At 41.7% G+C, this 16,890-nt stretch overlaps 1 protein-coding gene across 1 annotated transcript in view; it reads right to left on the bottom strand.

The window, feature by feature from the left end:
- The window catches only part of ADAMTS16 (ADAM metallopeptidase with thrombospondin type 1 motif 16), a 361,524-nt gene that overhangs the window by 194,920 nt on the left and 149,714 nt on the right, over positions 1 to 16,890 (bottom strand). The window contains 2 exon segments of the mRNA XM_007953260.1: positions 4,322 to 4,417; positions 14,725 to 14,878. Of these exon segments, the coding sequence (XP_007951451.1) occupies positions 4,322 to 4,417; positions 14,725 to 14,878 (250 nt within the window).

Raw genomic sequence — 16,890 nt, 5'->3', positions numbered from 1 at the left:
CCAGTGACCCAAAACCAGAAGAATTGTGGGATGACATCAAGAACATCCATGAAGAAAGCTAAAGGTCATTAAAAAGACAGGAAAGGAAGAAAAGACCAAAATGGATGTCAGAAGAGACTCTGAAACTTGCCCTTGAATGGGGAGTAGCTAAAGCAAAGGGAAGAAATGACAAGATAAAAGAGCTAAACAAAAGATTTCAAAGAGCTCCTCGAGAAGACAAAGTCAAATATAATGAAATGTGCAAAGATATGGAGTTGGTAAGCCAAAAGGGAAGAACACACTCGACATTTCTCAAGCTGAAAGAACTGAAAAGGATATTTAAGCCTCGAGTTGCAATACTGAAAGATTCTATGGGTTATATCTTGAATGATGCAGGAAGCTTCAAAAGAAGATGGAAGAAAGAGTCACTGAACCAAAAAGAATTGATGTTCATCCATTGTATGAGGTGGCATATGATCAAGAACCAATGGTGTTGAAGAAAGAAGTTGAAGCTGCACTAAGGGAAGTGGTGGGAGCTCTGGTAGCATAGTGGCTAAGGCACTTGACTGCTAACCAGAAGGCTGGCGGTTCAAACCCACCAGCCACTCCTCGGAAGGAAGATGGGGCAATCTACTTCTGTAGTGATACTGCTTAGGAAACCCAAGGAGGGGTCGCTATGAGTCAGGTCTGACTCAACGGCACATAACAACAACAACAAGGGAAGTGGTGAAAACAAGGCTCCAGGAATTGATGGGATACCAATTGAGATGTTTCAACAAACGGATGCTGCACTAGAGGCACTCTCTTGGCTATGCTAGGAGATTTGGAAGACAACTACCTGGCCAAGTGACTGGGAAAGATCCATATTTGTACCCATTCCAAAGAAAGGTGATCCCAAAGAAAGTGGAAATTATCAAACAATATCATTCATATTACACACAAATAAAATCTTACTGAAGATAATTAAAAAATGGTTACAGCAATATATTGACAGAGAAATTCCAGGAATGCTAGCTGGATTCAGAAGAGGACATGGAATGAGGGATGTCATTGCTGATGTCAAATAAATCTTGGCTCAAAGCAAAGAATACCACAAAGATGTTTACTTGTGTTTTATTGACTATGCAAAAGCATTTGATTGCGTGGATCACAACAAATTATGGATAACATTGAGAAGAATGGGACTTCCAGATAACTTAATTGTGCTCATAAGGAACATGTACATAGACCAGAAGGCTGTTATTCAAACAGAGAAAGGGGACAATGCATGTTTTAAAATCAAGAAGGGCATGCATCAGGGTTGTATCCTTTCTCTACACTTATTCAATCTGTATGCTGAACAAATAATCCGAGAAGCTGGACTATGTGAAGAAGAAAGTGGTATCAGGATTGGAAGAAAACTCATTAACAATCTAGTTATGCAGACGACACAACGTTGCTGGCTGAAATTGAGGATGACTTGAAACACTTACTGATGAAGATTGAAGACTACAGTCTGCAGTATGGATTACACTTCAAAATAAAGAAAACAAAAATCCTCACAACAGGACCAATAAACAACATCATGATAAATGGAGAAAAGATTGAAGTTGTCAAAGGCTTCCTATTACTTGGTTCTACAATCAACACCAATGGAAGCAGCAGTCCAGATATCACACATCATATAGCACTGGACAAATCTGCTGCAAAGGACCTCTTTCAAGTGCTGAAGAGCAAAGATGTTTCCCTGAAGACTGAGGTATGATTGACACAAGCCATGGTATTTTCAATTGCCTCATATGCATGTGAGAACTGGACAATGAAAAAGGAAGACCAAAGAAGAGTTGATGCTTCTGAGTTTTGATTTGGCAAAGAATGCTGAAAGTACCATAGACTGTTAGAAGAGCTAACAAATCTGTCCTGGAAGAAGTGCAGCTGAAATACTCCTTGGAAGTGATAATGGCCAAACTTCATGTCATCTACTTAGGTCATGTTGTCAGAAGGGACCATTCCCTGGAGAAGGATATCGTGCTTGGCAAAGTGGAGGGACAACGAAAAAAGGGAAGGCCCTCAACAAGATGGATTGACATGGTGGCTACAGTGATAGGCTCAGGTATAGCAAGGATCATGGTGCTGGCACAGGGCAGGTAATGTTTCATTCTGCTGTGCATGTGGTGGCTATTAGTTGGAGATGCCTTGATGGCCCCTCATAACAACAACAGGCTGCTGAAGGAGCAGCTGGAAGACACAGGCAGCAGCTTGGCAGGAGTTAGGGCTGAATTATGTTGGCAGGTATCCTCTGGACATGCACAGGGAGCCAAGAAACTGAGTGGGTGCCACTGCAGAGAAGCATCACAGGGAAGGCAGATGGGAGAGCTGGGTGGTTCTGAGACATCAAAGATGGGCCAAGATGCTTTAGATGCCCTTCCTCCCTAAAAATGTCTTTGAATGCCTACCCATAGCAGAGGTTGATAAATAGGAAAAACCAAAGACCAGACAATGGACAATCCTTGGTCCAACCTCAAGAAATGAGCTTCATTAAAAACCACTTTCTTCACAGCAGGGCGGTCCATGGTCACAGAACTACAGGAATATACTTTGGAATACCGCAGAGTAGTTGGTGAGTTCTAGATCACTTGCAGTAACTGCACTACTGTGAATTTTCTTCTTGATTGGAACTTAAACCGTTCTCAGCACTCGCAGTGTTAGACACACTGGCTTCACTGTCCCAAAGCCATTGTGTATCTGCTATCAGTTAAGCACCCTAGTGATCAGTGTGGGATGAACCGCATATGCTCTTTGCAAGTAATTTTACCTCATTCATGTTTATTTTCTCAGTTACCATCCCAGATACCTAACTGAAAATTATACATTAGCATTGCCTGTAAACATTTTAAATTCTTTCTGTCTGTACACACATCTAAACATGAGATATCTGCTTGGGACTTAAACATTATAGGTCAATGATAGCCCATTATTTATTTCTCATGTGCAAAATTAAAGCGTAATCTGTCACTGTTGAGTCCATTGTGTTGCTGTTGAGTTAATTCTGACTCAAGTGACCCCCATGGGTTCAAAAGCCGATCTGTGCTCCATACAGTTTTCTTGGCCATGATTTTTATAGAAGCAGACCACCAGGCCTTTCTTCCATGGCTCTATTGGGTGAGTTTGGGCAGCAGTAGGGCACAAATTGCTTGTGCCTCCTAGGGACAATGAGTACCCCTAAAAATGATGGACATATAAAGAGTGATGATGGCTACAGTAATGATATGGGTCCAATAATGTCTGTCTTCATCAATAGTATTCTATATCCTGAAAAAGCAATGCAGCCTCTGATTAAATTAAAATCAATGAAATTATTATTCTTGAGCAATATTTATCTTTTAAGTTTTAATAAAAACAATTTTTATTTTCTACCATTTACTGGCTTTTCTATTTCTCCTTCTCTCCTAACCCAGCTCCCCCAGGCCCTGAGGCCAGGGCAGCAACAACAGGTCTAAGTGGTCTATTCCATGGTTTTCAGATGATGCTCTGTGTCCACATCAGGAATATTCAATGCTGGTGCCTTTACACGGTTCACTGGTGTCACAATAAATGTCTGTAATTAATACTCAGTAAGCAGTTAACAGATTCAGAGTCATGACCTTCTATCTAACATGTGTGTCTGTTAACTCCAGATGTTGTTGCTGCGTATTGCTGAAGAGGCTCTGACTCACAGCCACCCTATGTACAACACAACAAAACACTGGCAGGTCCTGCACCAGCCTCTCCATCCTTGCTATGCCCGAGCCCATCATTGCAGCCACTGAGTCAATCCATCTCACTGAGGCTCTTCCCATTCTTCACTGACTTCTACTTTGGCAAGCATGATGCCCTTCTCCAGGGAATGCTCCCTCTGACAACATGATCAGACCCCAGATATATCATTATTATATTATGAGATGTGAGAAACAAAAGAGCCTTCTTCCTAATTTCAGTATTAAGTAAATATGGTCATTTGGCACAGGTGTTGTTGTTAGGTGCTGTTGAGTCAGCTCCAACTCATAGTGACCTTATGTCCAACAGAACGAAACACAACCCTGTCCTGTGCCAACCCACAATCCTTGCTATACCTGAGCCCATCATTGCAGACACAGTGTCAATCCATCTTATTGAGGGCCTTCCCCTTTTTCTTTGACCCTTCTCTTTACCAAGCATGATATCCTTCTCCAGAGAATGGTCCCTTCTGACAACACAGGTGTGGGAATGCACATATTTAAGAAGACAGGCTGGAAAAATGCCAGTGAAAGACAAAGAAAGATAATAGGGTGGAAAGACTCTAACATCTGAATTGGATGCCATGAACCTAAGAGGAACTTCTTACCATATCATGCCCACAAACAGTGCCTTCTGCTGCTGGCATAAACTTAGTTTCACATTTCCTTCCAACCCGATGACACCACAGGGCTTTACAGATGTCCTAAAGGGGAAAGGAGGTCATTAATAGTAAAAATGATTCCTGCATTTATTGCAAAATATCACTAGAAAGTTTAAGGGAAAAACAACTGATACGAAGTAAAAGCTGATGTCTTCTTATCAATAGATGGAGGTGGTAGAATAAGAAGTCATAAAATTCTCGTTTTGTACTTGGTTCTATTTAATTTTACTCTTGAAATTTTATTTATTTGTATTTATGATCACAATTTTAACAACATTTAGAAATCTTTGAAAAACATACAAAATCAAAGAACACTTATCATTTCAGAATTTATTCTTCTTGGCTCCACCTTTCATTAACCTCTCCAAATCTGACTCCTGGTTTTGAATCAAGGATGATTTTGAATCTTGTCAAACCTGCCCCTCTACCTAGCCATCCACACACCCACCAATTCTTCTATCCATCTTCCATCCATCCATCCCTCCATCCATCATCTATCCATCCATCCACCACTGACCATCTCTAAACCTTTCTTGAAAGCAAGAATATGTTAGTCATTTTGCTGGGCAAAAAGTTCCATATGTGACTATGACCCAGACCCTATACTCTTGAGCTTGGTCTTGCCAGGTAAGGAAATATTATGCTATACATAATCACATGGCACTAGTGGCAAGAGGTTCCCCAACAGGGGAAAGGACACAGTACAGGGTGAGTTTTCCAGAAGGAGAAAGGGCTTCTCAGGAGTGCTTTGTGGGACTCAGGGATGAACCCAGAGAAAACATAAGCCAACTCTTGAGATTCACACATTTGTCAAAGAAAAATGGGATAATATTCAATGAAGAAGGAAAGGTATACAGAATGAAGACACAGCAGGGACGGACCCTATCCACATGGCTGATGCACCAGTAAAATAAAACCAGATCCATGATCTGTAAGCTCTGAAAGCCTCTCCTTGAAGACTAAGGTGCACGGAACCTGAGCCATGGTATTTCCAATCGCCTCATATGCATGTGAGAGCTGGACAATGAATAAGGAAGACCAAAGAAGAGTTGATGCTTTTGAGTCATGGTGCTGGCCAAGAATGCTGAAAGTACTGTGGACTGATAAAAGAACTAACAGGTCTTTCCTGGAGGAAGTGCGGCTGGAATGTTTCTTGGAAGCGAGAATGGCCAGACTTCATCTCACCTACTTTGGTCATGTTGTCAGAAGGGACCATTCTCTGGAGGAGGATGGCATGCTTGGTAAAGTGGAGGGTCAATGAAGGAGGAGAAGGTCCTCAACAAGATAGATTGACACAGTGGCTGCAATGATGGGCTCAGGTATAGCAGGGATTGTGCAGGACTGAGCAGTGTTTCATTCTGTTGTTCATAAGTTTGGTATGAGTTGGAGATGACTTGATGGCACCTAACAACAACAAAAGCCTCTCCAAATGTAATGAATCTAGAAAAATTGGAAGTTGTCAAAAATGAAATGGAATGCATCAAGATTAATATCCAAGGCCTTAGTGAGTTGAAATGGACTGCTATTGGCCATTTTTAATCGGACAATCATATGATCTGCTATGCTGTGAATGACAAATTGAAGAGAAATGACATTTCATTTATCATCACAAAGAATGTTTCAAGATCCACCCTGAAGTACAATGCTGTCAGTGATAGGATAATATCCATATGCATACAAAGAAGAGCATTTAGTACTACTACTACTGAAATTTACACACCAACCACTAAAGCCAAAGATGAGGAAATTGAAGATTTTTTCTTATCAACTTGGCAGTCTGAAACTGACCAAACATGCACTCAAGATATACTGAGTTTTACTGGTGCCTGGAATGCAAAAGTTTGAAACAAAGAAAAAACACTGGTAGTTGGAAAATATGGCCTTGGTGATAGAAATTACACCAGAGATCACACGATAGAATTTTGTAATACCAATGACTTATTCATTGAAAATGCCTTTTGTCAAAAACATAAACAGTGGCTATAAACTGGATTTCATCAGATTGACTACATCTGTGGAAAAAGGTGATAGAGAAGCTCAATATCATCAGTCAAAACAAGACCAAGAGCAGACTGTGGAACAGACCATTAATTGCTCTTATTCAAGTTCAATTTAACCTGAAAAAAAGTCCACAGGAGCCAAAACATGACCGTGATTACATCCCACCTGAATTTAGGGATCATTTGAAGAGTGGACTGGGTTCATTGAACACCAATGAACAAAAACCAGAGGGGTTGTGGGATGACATCAAGAAAATTATAATGGAAGAAAACAAAAGGTCATTAAAAAGACAAGAAAGGAAGAAAAGACCAAAATGGATATCAGAAGAGACTCTGAAAGTTGCCCTTGAACGGAGGGTAGCTAAAGCAAATGGAGGAAATGATGAAATAAAAGAGCTGAACAGAAGATGTCAAAGGGCAGCTTGAGAAGACAAAGCAAAATATTATAAAGATATGTGCAAAGACCTGGAGTTAGAAAACCAAAAGGGAAGAACATGCTAGGCATTTCTCAAACTCAAAGAACTGAAGAAAAAAAAATCAAGCTTCAAGAGGCAATATTCAAAGATTCTATGAGCAAAATATTAAAAGAAGATGGAAGGAGTACACAGAAACACTGTATTGAAAAAAAAAAATCAGTCTATGTCCAACTATTTCAGAAGGTAGCACATGGTCAAGGACCAATAGTATTGAAAGCAATCCAAGCAGCACTGAAGGAATTTGGGGGGGGGGAGGCTCTAGAGATTGACAGAATACCCATGGAGATGATTCGGCAAACGGATGTAGTGCTGGAGGCACATACTCTACTCCAACAAGAAATTTGGAAGACAGCTACCTGGCCAACTGACTGGAAGAGATCCACATTTGTGCCCATTCCAAAGAAATATGATCCCACAGAATGTGGAAATTATCGAACAATATCATTAATATTACATCTGTGGAATGGAAACAAAATCCTCACAACTGGACCAATAAGCAGCATCATGTTAAAGGGAGAAAGGATTGAAGTTGTCTAAGATCGCACGTTACGTGGTTCCACAATCAACACTAATGGAAGCAGCAGTCAAGAAATCAGATGACGTATTGCACTGGGCAAATCTGCTGCAAAAGACCTCTTTCAAGTGCTGAAGAGCAAAGATGTCTCTTTGAAGACCAAGGTGTGCCTAACCCAAACCGTGATATTTTCAGTTGCCTCATATGCATGTGAAAGCTGGACAATGAATAAGGAAGACCGAAGTTAATGCTTTTGAGTTGCAGCGTTGGGGAAGAATACTGAAAGTACCACGGACTGCCAGAAGGATGAACAAATCTGTCCTGGGAAAAACCCAGCTGGAATGCTCCTTCGAAGTGGGAATGGCCAGACTTTGTCTCACCTACTTTGGACATGTTGTCAGAAGAGACCATTCCCTGGAGAAGGATACCATGTTTGGTAAAGTGGAGGGTCAGCGACAAAGGAGAAGGCCCTCAATGAGGTCAATTGACACATTGGCTGCAAGGATGGGCTCGGGCACAGCAAGGATTGTGAGGCTCGAACAGGACCAGGCAGTGTTGTGTTCTGCTGCACAAAGTGTTACTATGACTCAGAGCTGACTCAAGGCACCTGAAAATAACTATAACATCATTAATACCATATGCAAGTAAAAATCTGCTGAAGGTGACTCAAAAATCATTGGAGCAGTATGTTGATAGGGAACTTCCAGAATGCCATCTGGATTCAAAGGAGGATGTGGAATGAGGGATATCATTGCTGATGTTGATGGATCTTGGCTGAAAGCAGAGAATACCAGAAATGTGTTTACCTGTGTTTTATTGACTATGCAAAGGCATTTGACTGTGTGGATCATAACAAATTATGGATAATATTTTGAAGAATGGGAATTCCAGAACACTTAATTGTGCTCATGAGGAACCTGCTCATAGACCAAGAGGCTGTTGTTTGAACAGAACAAGGGGACACTGCATGGTTTAAAATCAGGAAAGATGTGTGTCAGGGTTGTATCCTTTCACCATACTTATTCAATCTGTATGTTGACCAAATAATGTGAGAAGCTGGACTATGTGAAGAAGAACAAAGCATCAGGATTGGAGGAAGATTCATTAACAATCAGCAACATGTAGATGACACAATTTTACTTGGTGAATGTGAAGATTACTTGAAGTTTTTACTGATTAACATTAAAGACTACAGTGTGCAGTATGGATTATACCTCAACATAATGACAACAAAAATCCCCACAATTGGGCCAATAAGCAGCATCACAATAAATGGAGAAAAGATTGACATTGTCAAAGACATCACATTACTTGGTTCTATAATCAACATCCATGGAAGCAGCAGTCAAGAAATCAGACGTCATATTACAGTGGGTATATCTGCTGCAAAAGACCTCTAAAGTTTTCAGAAGCAAAGATGTCACTCTGAAGACTAAGGTGCACTTATCCCAAGCCATGGTATTTTCAGTTGTCTCACATGCATGTGAAAGCTGGATAATATAAAAGAAGAACTGAACAAGAGTTGATGCCTTTGAATTATGGTGTTGGTAAAGAATATGGGAAGTACCATGGACTGCCAGAAGAATGAACAAATCTGTCCTGGCAGAAGTACATCCAAAATTCTCCTTGGAAGCAAGTTTGATCAGACGTCATCTTCCCTACTTTGGTCATGTTGTCAGAAGGGACCATTCCCTGGAGAAGGATATCATGTTGGTAAAGTAGTTGGTCAGCCAAAAAGGGGAAGGCCCTCAATCAAACGGATTGACACAGTGGCTGCAATAATGGGTTCAAGTAACGCAAGGATTGTGAGAATGGCGCAGAACTGGGCAGTGTTTCCTTCTGTTGAACATAGGGTTGTTATGAGTCGGAGTGAACTCAACAGCACCTAACAACAATAGCAAGCTCTCATATAAAACATGCTGGTGGTGGGCCAGCTCACCCTAGAACATGCAGCTTCCTAACTCAGTCCCTGTCCTGACCAATGCCATCTGTGTGTTTCAGCTTCACTCTGGAATTCCCTCCACCTCTGATTCCCTTCTTCTAGGTAGAAAAACCTGAAAATATCACATAATCCAAATTCCTTGTTTTCACCATATCTGAGAGCTCAATGTGCCGTGAATGTAAAACATCAATAAACCAACCCATCACCGTCAAGTGGATCCTGACTCACAGCAAATGTACAGGACGGAGAACAGTTCCATAGAATTCTCAAGGTGGTAATCTTTATGGAAACGGACAGCAAGGGCTTTTCTCCTGCCAAGTGCCACTGGGTTCCACCTGCCCGCTTTTCAGTTAGCAGCTGAGTGCTTAACTCCTATACCACCAGGGCTTCTTCTGTATGTAACTGAAATGTGGCTCAATCTCTCCTGGATACATAGAAACTTATTCTAGTATCTCTAATAGCTAGATTATAATAAAATGAAAATTAAACCCCCACTGAACAACTCAAGCACAGTTGCACCCTGCCCCTTTGACCATACTTTGACGTAACTGCTAGCTTCTTAACACACTGTATACTTATTGTAAGAAATCATTATGGATGTAGGCTGTCATATCCTTAATGAAATTCCAGGGTCCTTTGCAGTCACAGGAACAAAGACCCTATTAAATCGGCTTTAAAGTCAGGGTGTTGGAATGTAAGACTTGCTAGGGGCTAAGGGGAGGTCCCAAAAGGAGCACCAATGCTAAAGGATCAAATTTCAAAGTGGTTGTGTTGGCTTACGTTTCAGACTCCAGGACCAGGTCAGTATGCAGTGTTGATGAGCCAGAATAGGAACTCGATAAACACACAACGTTTGTGGTCACTAATACTCCACAGAGGAAGAAAAGAATTAAATGCCTTGTGGACAGTTTACTCTCACCTTCATCTTTGCACCTAAGGGACACCATCTTTTAAGAAGGCCCTTCCCTACTAGGAGGCCATTAACATTCCCATTAACTCCTAATTGCAGAGCTATGGTCAGCTTAACATACAGTGCCACATTCTAAATGAAAACATTTTCAGATGTTGTGTTGGAAATGTGTTAGTGACATTTCAACCTTGTGAATAACAAGCCATAAGATTCATTTTCCTCAGAAGGTCTGCCTTAGTCGCTGCAAAAATGCAAAGTTAAGAAAGCAATTACAAATGAAGCTTGAAGGGGATATGCAATTGACCATACTTGTCTGGGTTTCAAGCAATGAGATGCCAATTTATAGCTAATCTCAACTATCACGATACAAGACATCAGTGGGCATAGAAGCCTACTACCATATAGATGTGTGAACTTATACACACAAATGTAAACAGACATATACACTAAACACACATTTTTTCCAACAGAACGATGCATGTGCACTTGTATGAACATTTCAAACAAAATTGCATAAGGTATTTATTTATTTTATTTTCTAATATTTCTTTAGTCCATTTGTCATCCTGCCCCACAAATGTGTATTAAATAATTCTATATGCCAACCGCTGGTCTAAGCACTAGGTAATGTGTTTGGTATTTAGTCAGTTTTTGATATTTTCACATTAGAAAATTTTCTGACCTTTTCATTTTATCCTAACAAAAATAGAACCCTTTTCATAAACCTTCAGCTGACTCTCAAAAAAAAATAAATAAATAAATAAATAAATAATAAGTTTTATAGTTGAGAATATCCTGAGAAGCTTCAATTCATGGGGAAAATCGAGTCCCCAGTTGGCATACAAAGGAGCTCTGGCTGTGTGGTGATTAAAGCAGTTGGCTGCTGACCAAAAGGTTGGAGCTTCACCTCACCAGCTGCTCCACGGAAAAAATGAAGAGACAGTCTGCTTCTGTAATGATTGACAGCTTTAAAGCCCTGTGGAGCAGTTCTACTCTGTCCTCTAGGGGCGCTGTGAGTCAGCATAGGGTCAACAGCAGTGGGTGTGGTTTGGCCCTTGCTTCTGTGAAGACTGACAGCCTTGGAGACCCTGTAGGCAGTTCCACTCTGTCCTCTAGGGGCGCTGTGGGTCGGAATGGACTCCACGGCAGTGGGTGTGGTTTGGGCTTTGCTTCTGTGAAGACTGACAGCCTTGGAGACCCTGTAGGCAGTTCCACTCTGTCCTCTAGGGGCGCTGTGGGTCGGAATGGACTCCACGGCAGTGGGTGTGGTTTGGGCTTTGCTTCTGTGAAGACTGACAGCCTTGGAGACCCTGTGGGCAGTTCCACTCTGTCCTCTAGGGGCGCTGTAAGTTGGAACTGACTCCATGGCAGTGAGTGGGAATACCACACCTTATCTCATTTTAAGATTCAATATGTTACAGATTCTGACAACACAGACAGAACTTCACTTATAAAAAAGAAAATACATAGCATATATTTATGTTAAAGAACAATTTTACATTCATAGGAAATGACTTGATATTACCTGATTTTAATAGAAAAAAATTTATTTGAACATATAATTCCTCCACTCTCTGTGATGAAATGACTGATACTAGGTTTACTTTCCTGCCAAAAACAACCATACCATTTAACAAAAAGCATGAAACAATTGTTTTCAGATCTTTAACCATGGACAGCAGAGGAACATGCTCCTTGAGAGAAGGGAAACACAAAAGGTGAGGACTCCCAGTGCCCAGCTCTCTGCCTGGGTGTACTCTCCAGATCCCGTGTGGGGCGGACCCCAGGCAGAGAACAGCAGCCTCACCCAGTGGACTGGCAGAGCCCATGGGTGGCAACTGCTGAGTCAGCTGGAATGCACTGCGTGTGGGTGTGGGGAAGGGCAGTATGTGCACACGTGCGGACTTCCTGCAGGTCCTCCTCTGGGGGAGGAGTAGTATGTGCACGGGATTAAGTCCATGGCCTGGCAGATGGCACAGCTGCAGGCTAAAAACTGATATGGCCGAGAAGACAGAGGGTTCTGACCCACCCGAGTGCTGACACTTCAGTGAGCATGCCAGGAAACCAGCAGAGAGCACAGAAGGCCACGCCTCAGGAGGAGGAGTCCCTCGCTACAGTACAGGCTGCATTCCGGGCTAAAGACGCATCGCAACAGGTGACCCCAACAAGAAGGACTACGAAGTCCAAGAGTGTCAGCAGACTCCACCAGTAATTTCGCTACCAGTGAGAATGCGTGTTCATGACTTTTAATGGAAGGCAACATATTGTAGACTCTAAAAGAGAGCATTCAAAATACTTTTCATGCCTTAAAAAATTGCCAAAAATCCAAATAAGCAGAAAAATGCAACCCATATAACAGTCTACAAACAGACCTCAAGATGACTCAGATCTTAGAATTAGCAGAAAAAACATTTCAGAAAACAGCTATTATGAATATATTGTAGGGCAAAAAGGAAAATGTAGGCATAATGAGTGAACAGATGGGAGCATTCAGAAGAGAAATATAAATGATGGAAAAGTACCAAATGGAAATTCTAGAACTGAAAAAATACCATAAAGGAAATGTATAGTTGATATGTTTTGACAGTGTTATTGAAATAGAAGATTAGAAATAACAGAAGAAAGGGCTGATATACTTGAAGAAAATGCCCAATATAAAGAGAAGAAAAAATAAAAGACTGATTAAAGAACCAACAAAGCCTTAGTGGCCTGTGGATGTAATAGCAAGTATGTGTAATTGGGATTCTAAAAGGAAAGAAGAAAGAAAAATTGAACAGAAAACATATTTGAAGAAATAATAGTTAAAACTACCCCAAAATAAAAACAAAACAGCACTGAGTTAATGTTACGGATTGAACTGTGTCCCTCAAAAAACGTGTATCGGAAATCCGAACATCCATCCAAGCTTACTGCCATGGAGCCTATTCTGACTTATAGAGATGCCCTTTGGGTTTCCAAGGGGCAGCTGCATGTGACATGCGTGGCTGGGTATCGAACTCAGGTCTCCTGCGTGGCAGGCAAGAATTCTACCACTGACCCACCAGTGTCCTCGCCATGCCCGTGTAAGGATACCTCGGGCCCCCGTTTGGACCCCTGGACCAGGCGTTTGAGGTCTCGCTTACCTGAGGCACCAAAAACCACCACTCGTTTCTTCACAAAAGTGAAACAATGTGGAAACCAGAAGTTTTACTCAGAAACTCACATTTGGAAACATGAGTTTATGTTCGTTTTTCCTAACAGAGGAGTAACAGTGCAAAAAAAAAAAAAAAAAAAAGTGTCTTGGAAAATTCACATATTCTGCCCATGGAAAAGGCAACATGGGGGATATAGTTGATAGGGGCTGATTTATTATCTGTTTCCAAGCTGAGGTTGCCAGTTGATAAGAATCCAGTGCTGGCCCATGGTTGTCCTTGATCTGCTCAAACGGAGTTGGAAGAAAGCAGATTATCACATCAGATTTATGTTGGGAGGATTCCCAGTGCATTGTGAAGCGTTTGGAGGTTTCTGGAGGGATCCATGGTGTTTTTCTACTTCCCTCCCGATTTCGTTATACTTTCGTATAAACGCAGCCTCAGGAGTCATTACTGTCATTTAGTTTATGGACAGCTCTCCTTTACAGTTCAGTAGAGCAAGTTCCTAATTCTTGATTTTCTCTCTCTGGCAACAATACATGTGTCTGCATTATACAAGGAATTTATATCAGGAAATAACACTGGTGACGTCCCTGGGGCGGAAGGAGTCAATATTGTCTTCTATGAAAATGACAGGCCGTTCCAAGGTTACGAACAAGATCGTTTCCTAAGTGTGTCTTGAAATTGAATTTGTAGGTAAGTTAGGACAGGTGCATACAGTTCTTATTCAGGCTGACTTTAGTGCAAGAAAAGGCTCGAAGCCTTTTCAATGATTTAAAAGCTGCGTGTGCAGCAAGTGAAGGTGACTGTGGTGAAGAATTTGCAGTGAGTAGGGGTTGGTTCCATGGTTCCCAAGTGAGGGCAGATTTATATAACATTAAAGGGGAAGTAACAGTTGTCTATATGTGGGAAAGTTATAACTCAGGGACCTACTGTACTCTATCAAGACTGTATGGTGGGAATTTAATCACTAGAAGCCTTAGATAGGCTGCTGATGTAAACTATGCTTATATGGGGGGGGGGAGAAGAATGGAAACATTGTTTTTGTAGCACCATTTGAAAACAGTGCAGAACATTAATTCGTCAAGTCATACCAACCGAAAGTTATTGCTAAACCCCCACTAAACTCCGGCGTGATGAATCAGAAAGCAAGATCCGAGTCACCAGGCTGAGTCAGTGCTGAAGTGAGACTGATACCCGCAAAGGATCAATGGTGTCTTTGCCAGGAAAACATGTGTTTCCTGTTACTCAAGCATCCCCATACAGGATCTGCCATTTGGTAGGCACCCAACAATGAAATCCATCAGCGTCAGTTACACTGAATAAAACGGTTTTAGGAATCCTGTTTCACTGAGCATTTGCCAAGCGTCACTTGCCTTTTTCAAGTCCAGCATGCAGAGTTTGGCTTTCTCTCCAAACTGCCACTTGCACTGTGTGTTAGCATCGTACAACTCTCCCGGCAACTTCTCCGGATACTTGTACTCCTTCGCAGGCTTCGGCCGGTCAGCAAGGCAAACGGCTTGAGCCGTGCTGTAACAGAGAGGAGAAGTGAGAGCCGGCACAGCTAAAAAGGATGGACATGCATTTTGGCCTTTTGTCGTCTACTACAAGTTCACAAAATCTCTCTCCTGCGGTCCAAGATTGCATTTCTTTTCATTACATTAAGATAAGGGCTCTTTATTTTCTGAAATAGTTCATAATGCATTTCACCTTTTCCAGGAGAGCAATTTGTCCTTCATTAAACAATACCAGCCAAACCTACTGTCATCAAGTCAATTCTGACTCATTGCAACCCCCATTGGATTTCTGAGGTGGTAAGTCTTTGTGGAAGTAGATTGCCTCATCTTCCTTCCACAGAATGGCTGGTGGGTTTGAACCACCAACCTTCTGGTTAGCAGTCAAAGGCCTTAGGCACTGTGCCACCAGAGCTCCTTATGCCCATTATTAGAGTTCTCGAACTTATCACGGGGCAAGGAGAGCTGGAATGATCACCACCAGATGTTTGATGCGAGAAGCTCCTGCTACAGACACCGTCTATGCACACTTCCTGCCAGGAAAAATCAAAAGACGGATGTGGCTACTGTAATAGTCAAGGCAAATCCAGTCTATTTCAAAGAGTGGGATTTTCTCTTTCCTTTCTTTCTTTACCCTTCAGATGCTGGAGGACACATGTACAATAGACGGCAGATGCTAGATGTTCTTCAAGCCACAGTACAACGTTTCCCATCAACAGTGCTCTGGCCTCAGGCTAATTTCTGACTTCAATGACAAGGTAAGAAGCAGATGAGTTCTGCTAGAGTTCACTACCAAAACAAAACTGAGCCCAGTGCCATGGGGTCAATTCTGACTCATGACGCCCCCTGTGTTACAAAGCATAACTGCACCGTGGGGTTTCCTTGGCTGCAATCTTTGTGGAAGCAGATTACTAGGCCTCTTCTGCACCATACTGCTAAGTGGGTTCAAACTGCCAACCACAGTCAGTAGTTGAGTACGAAGCATGTGGGCTACCTTGTTGTTGTTAGGTTTTGTTGACTCGGTTCTGACTCACAGCAACCCCACGTACAGCAGAATGGAACACCGCCCAGACCTGCCCCATCCTCACAATCATTGACATGCTAGAGCCCATCGTCACAGCCACTGTCCATCCATCTCATTGAAGGTCTTCCCATTTTTTATGACCCTCTCCTTTACCAAGCATGATATGCTTCTCCAGAGATTGGCCCCTTTTGACAACATGACCAAACTACAAGAGACGAAGTCTGGACATTCTTGTTTCTGAGGAATATTCCAGCTATACTTCTTCTGGGACAGATTCGTTGGTTCTTGTAGCAGCCCATGGTATTTTCAATATTCTTCACCAACAGCACAATTTAAATGCATCGATTCTTCTTCGGTCTTCCTTATTCATTGTCCAGCTCTCACACACATACGAGGCCATTGAAAATGCCATGGTATGGGTCAGGCACACCTTAGTCTTCAAAGTGACATCTTTACTTTTTTATATTTTCAAGAGATTTTTGCAGCAGATTTGCCCAATGCAATATGTCATTTGATTTCTTAACTATTGTTTGCATGGGCATCGACTATAGATCCAAGTAAAGTGAAATTCTTGATAATTTCAATCCTTTTTTCATTTATCATGATGTTGCTTGTTGATGCAGTTGTGAGGATTTTTGTTTTCTTTATATTGAGGTGGAATCCATATTGAAGGCTTCAGTCTTCGATCTTCATCAGTAAGTGCTTCAAGCCTTCTTCATTTTCAGCAAGCAAGCCTGTGTCATCTAGGGACCTTTACAATTCACTAATTGGTGGTTAGGAGCTCTGGTGGCATAGTGCCTAAGGCATTTGACTTCTAAGCAGAAGGTTGGTGGTTCAAACCCAACAGTCACTCCTCAGAAAGAATATTGGGCAATCTATTTCCATATTAGATACTACCTCAGAAACCCAAGGAGGGGTTGCTATGCTGAGATGACTCGACGGCACATAACAACAACAACAATAGATGCTTAAAAACCAACTAATGATATCTCCTCCCATAAACA

Source organism: Orycteropus afer, unplaced genomic scaffold, assembly GCF_000298275.1.
Source record: "Orycteropus afer afer isolate SDZICR_OR568_19922 unplaced genomic scaffold, OryAfe1.0 scaffold00381, whole genome shotgun sequence".
Taxonomy (NCBI): Eukaryota; Metazoa; Chordata; class Mammalia; order Tubulidentata; family Orycteropodidae; genus Orycteropus; species Orycteropus afer.
Note: the sequence above shows the minus strand (reverse complement) of the source record. Positions and strands in the feature narration are given on the sequence as shown.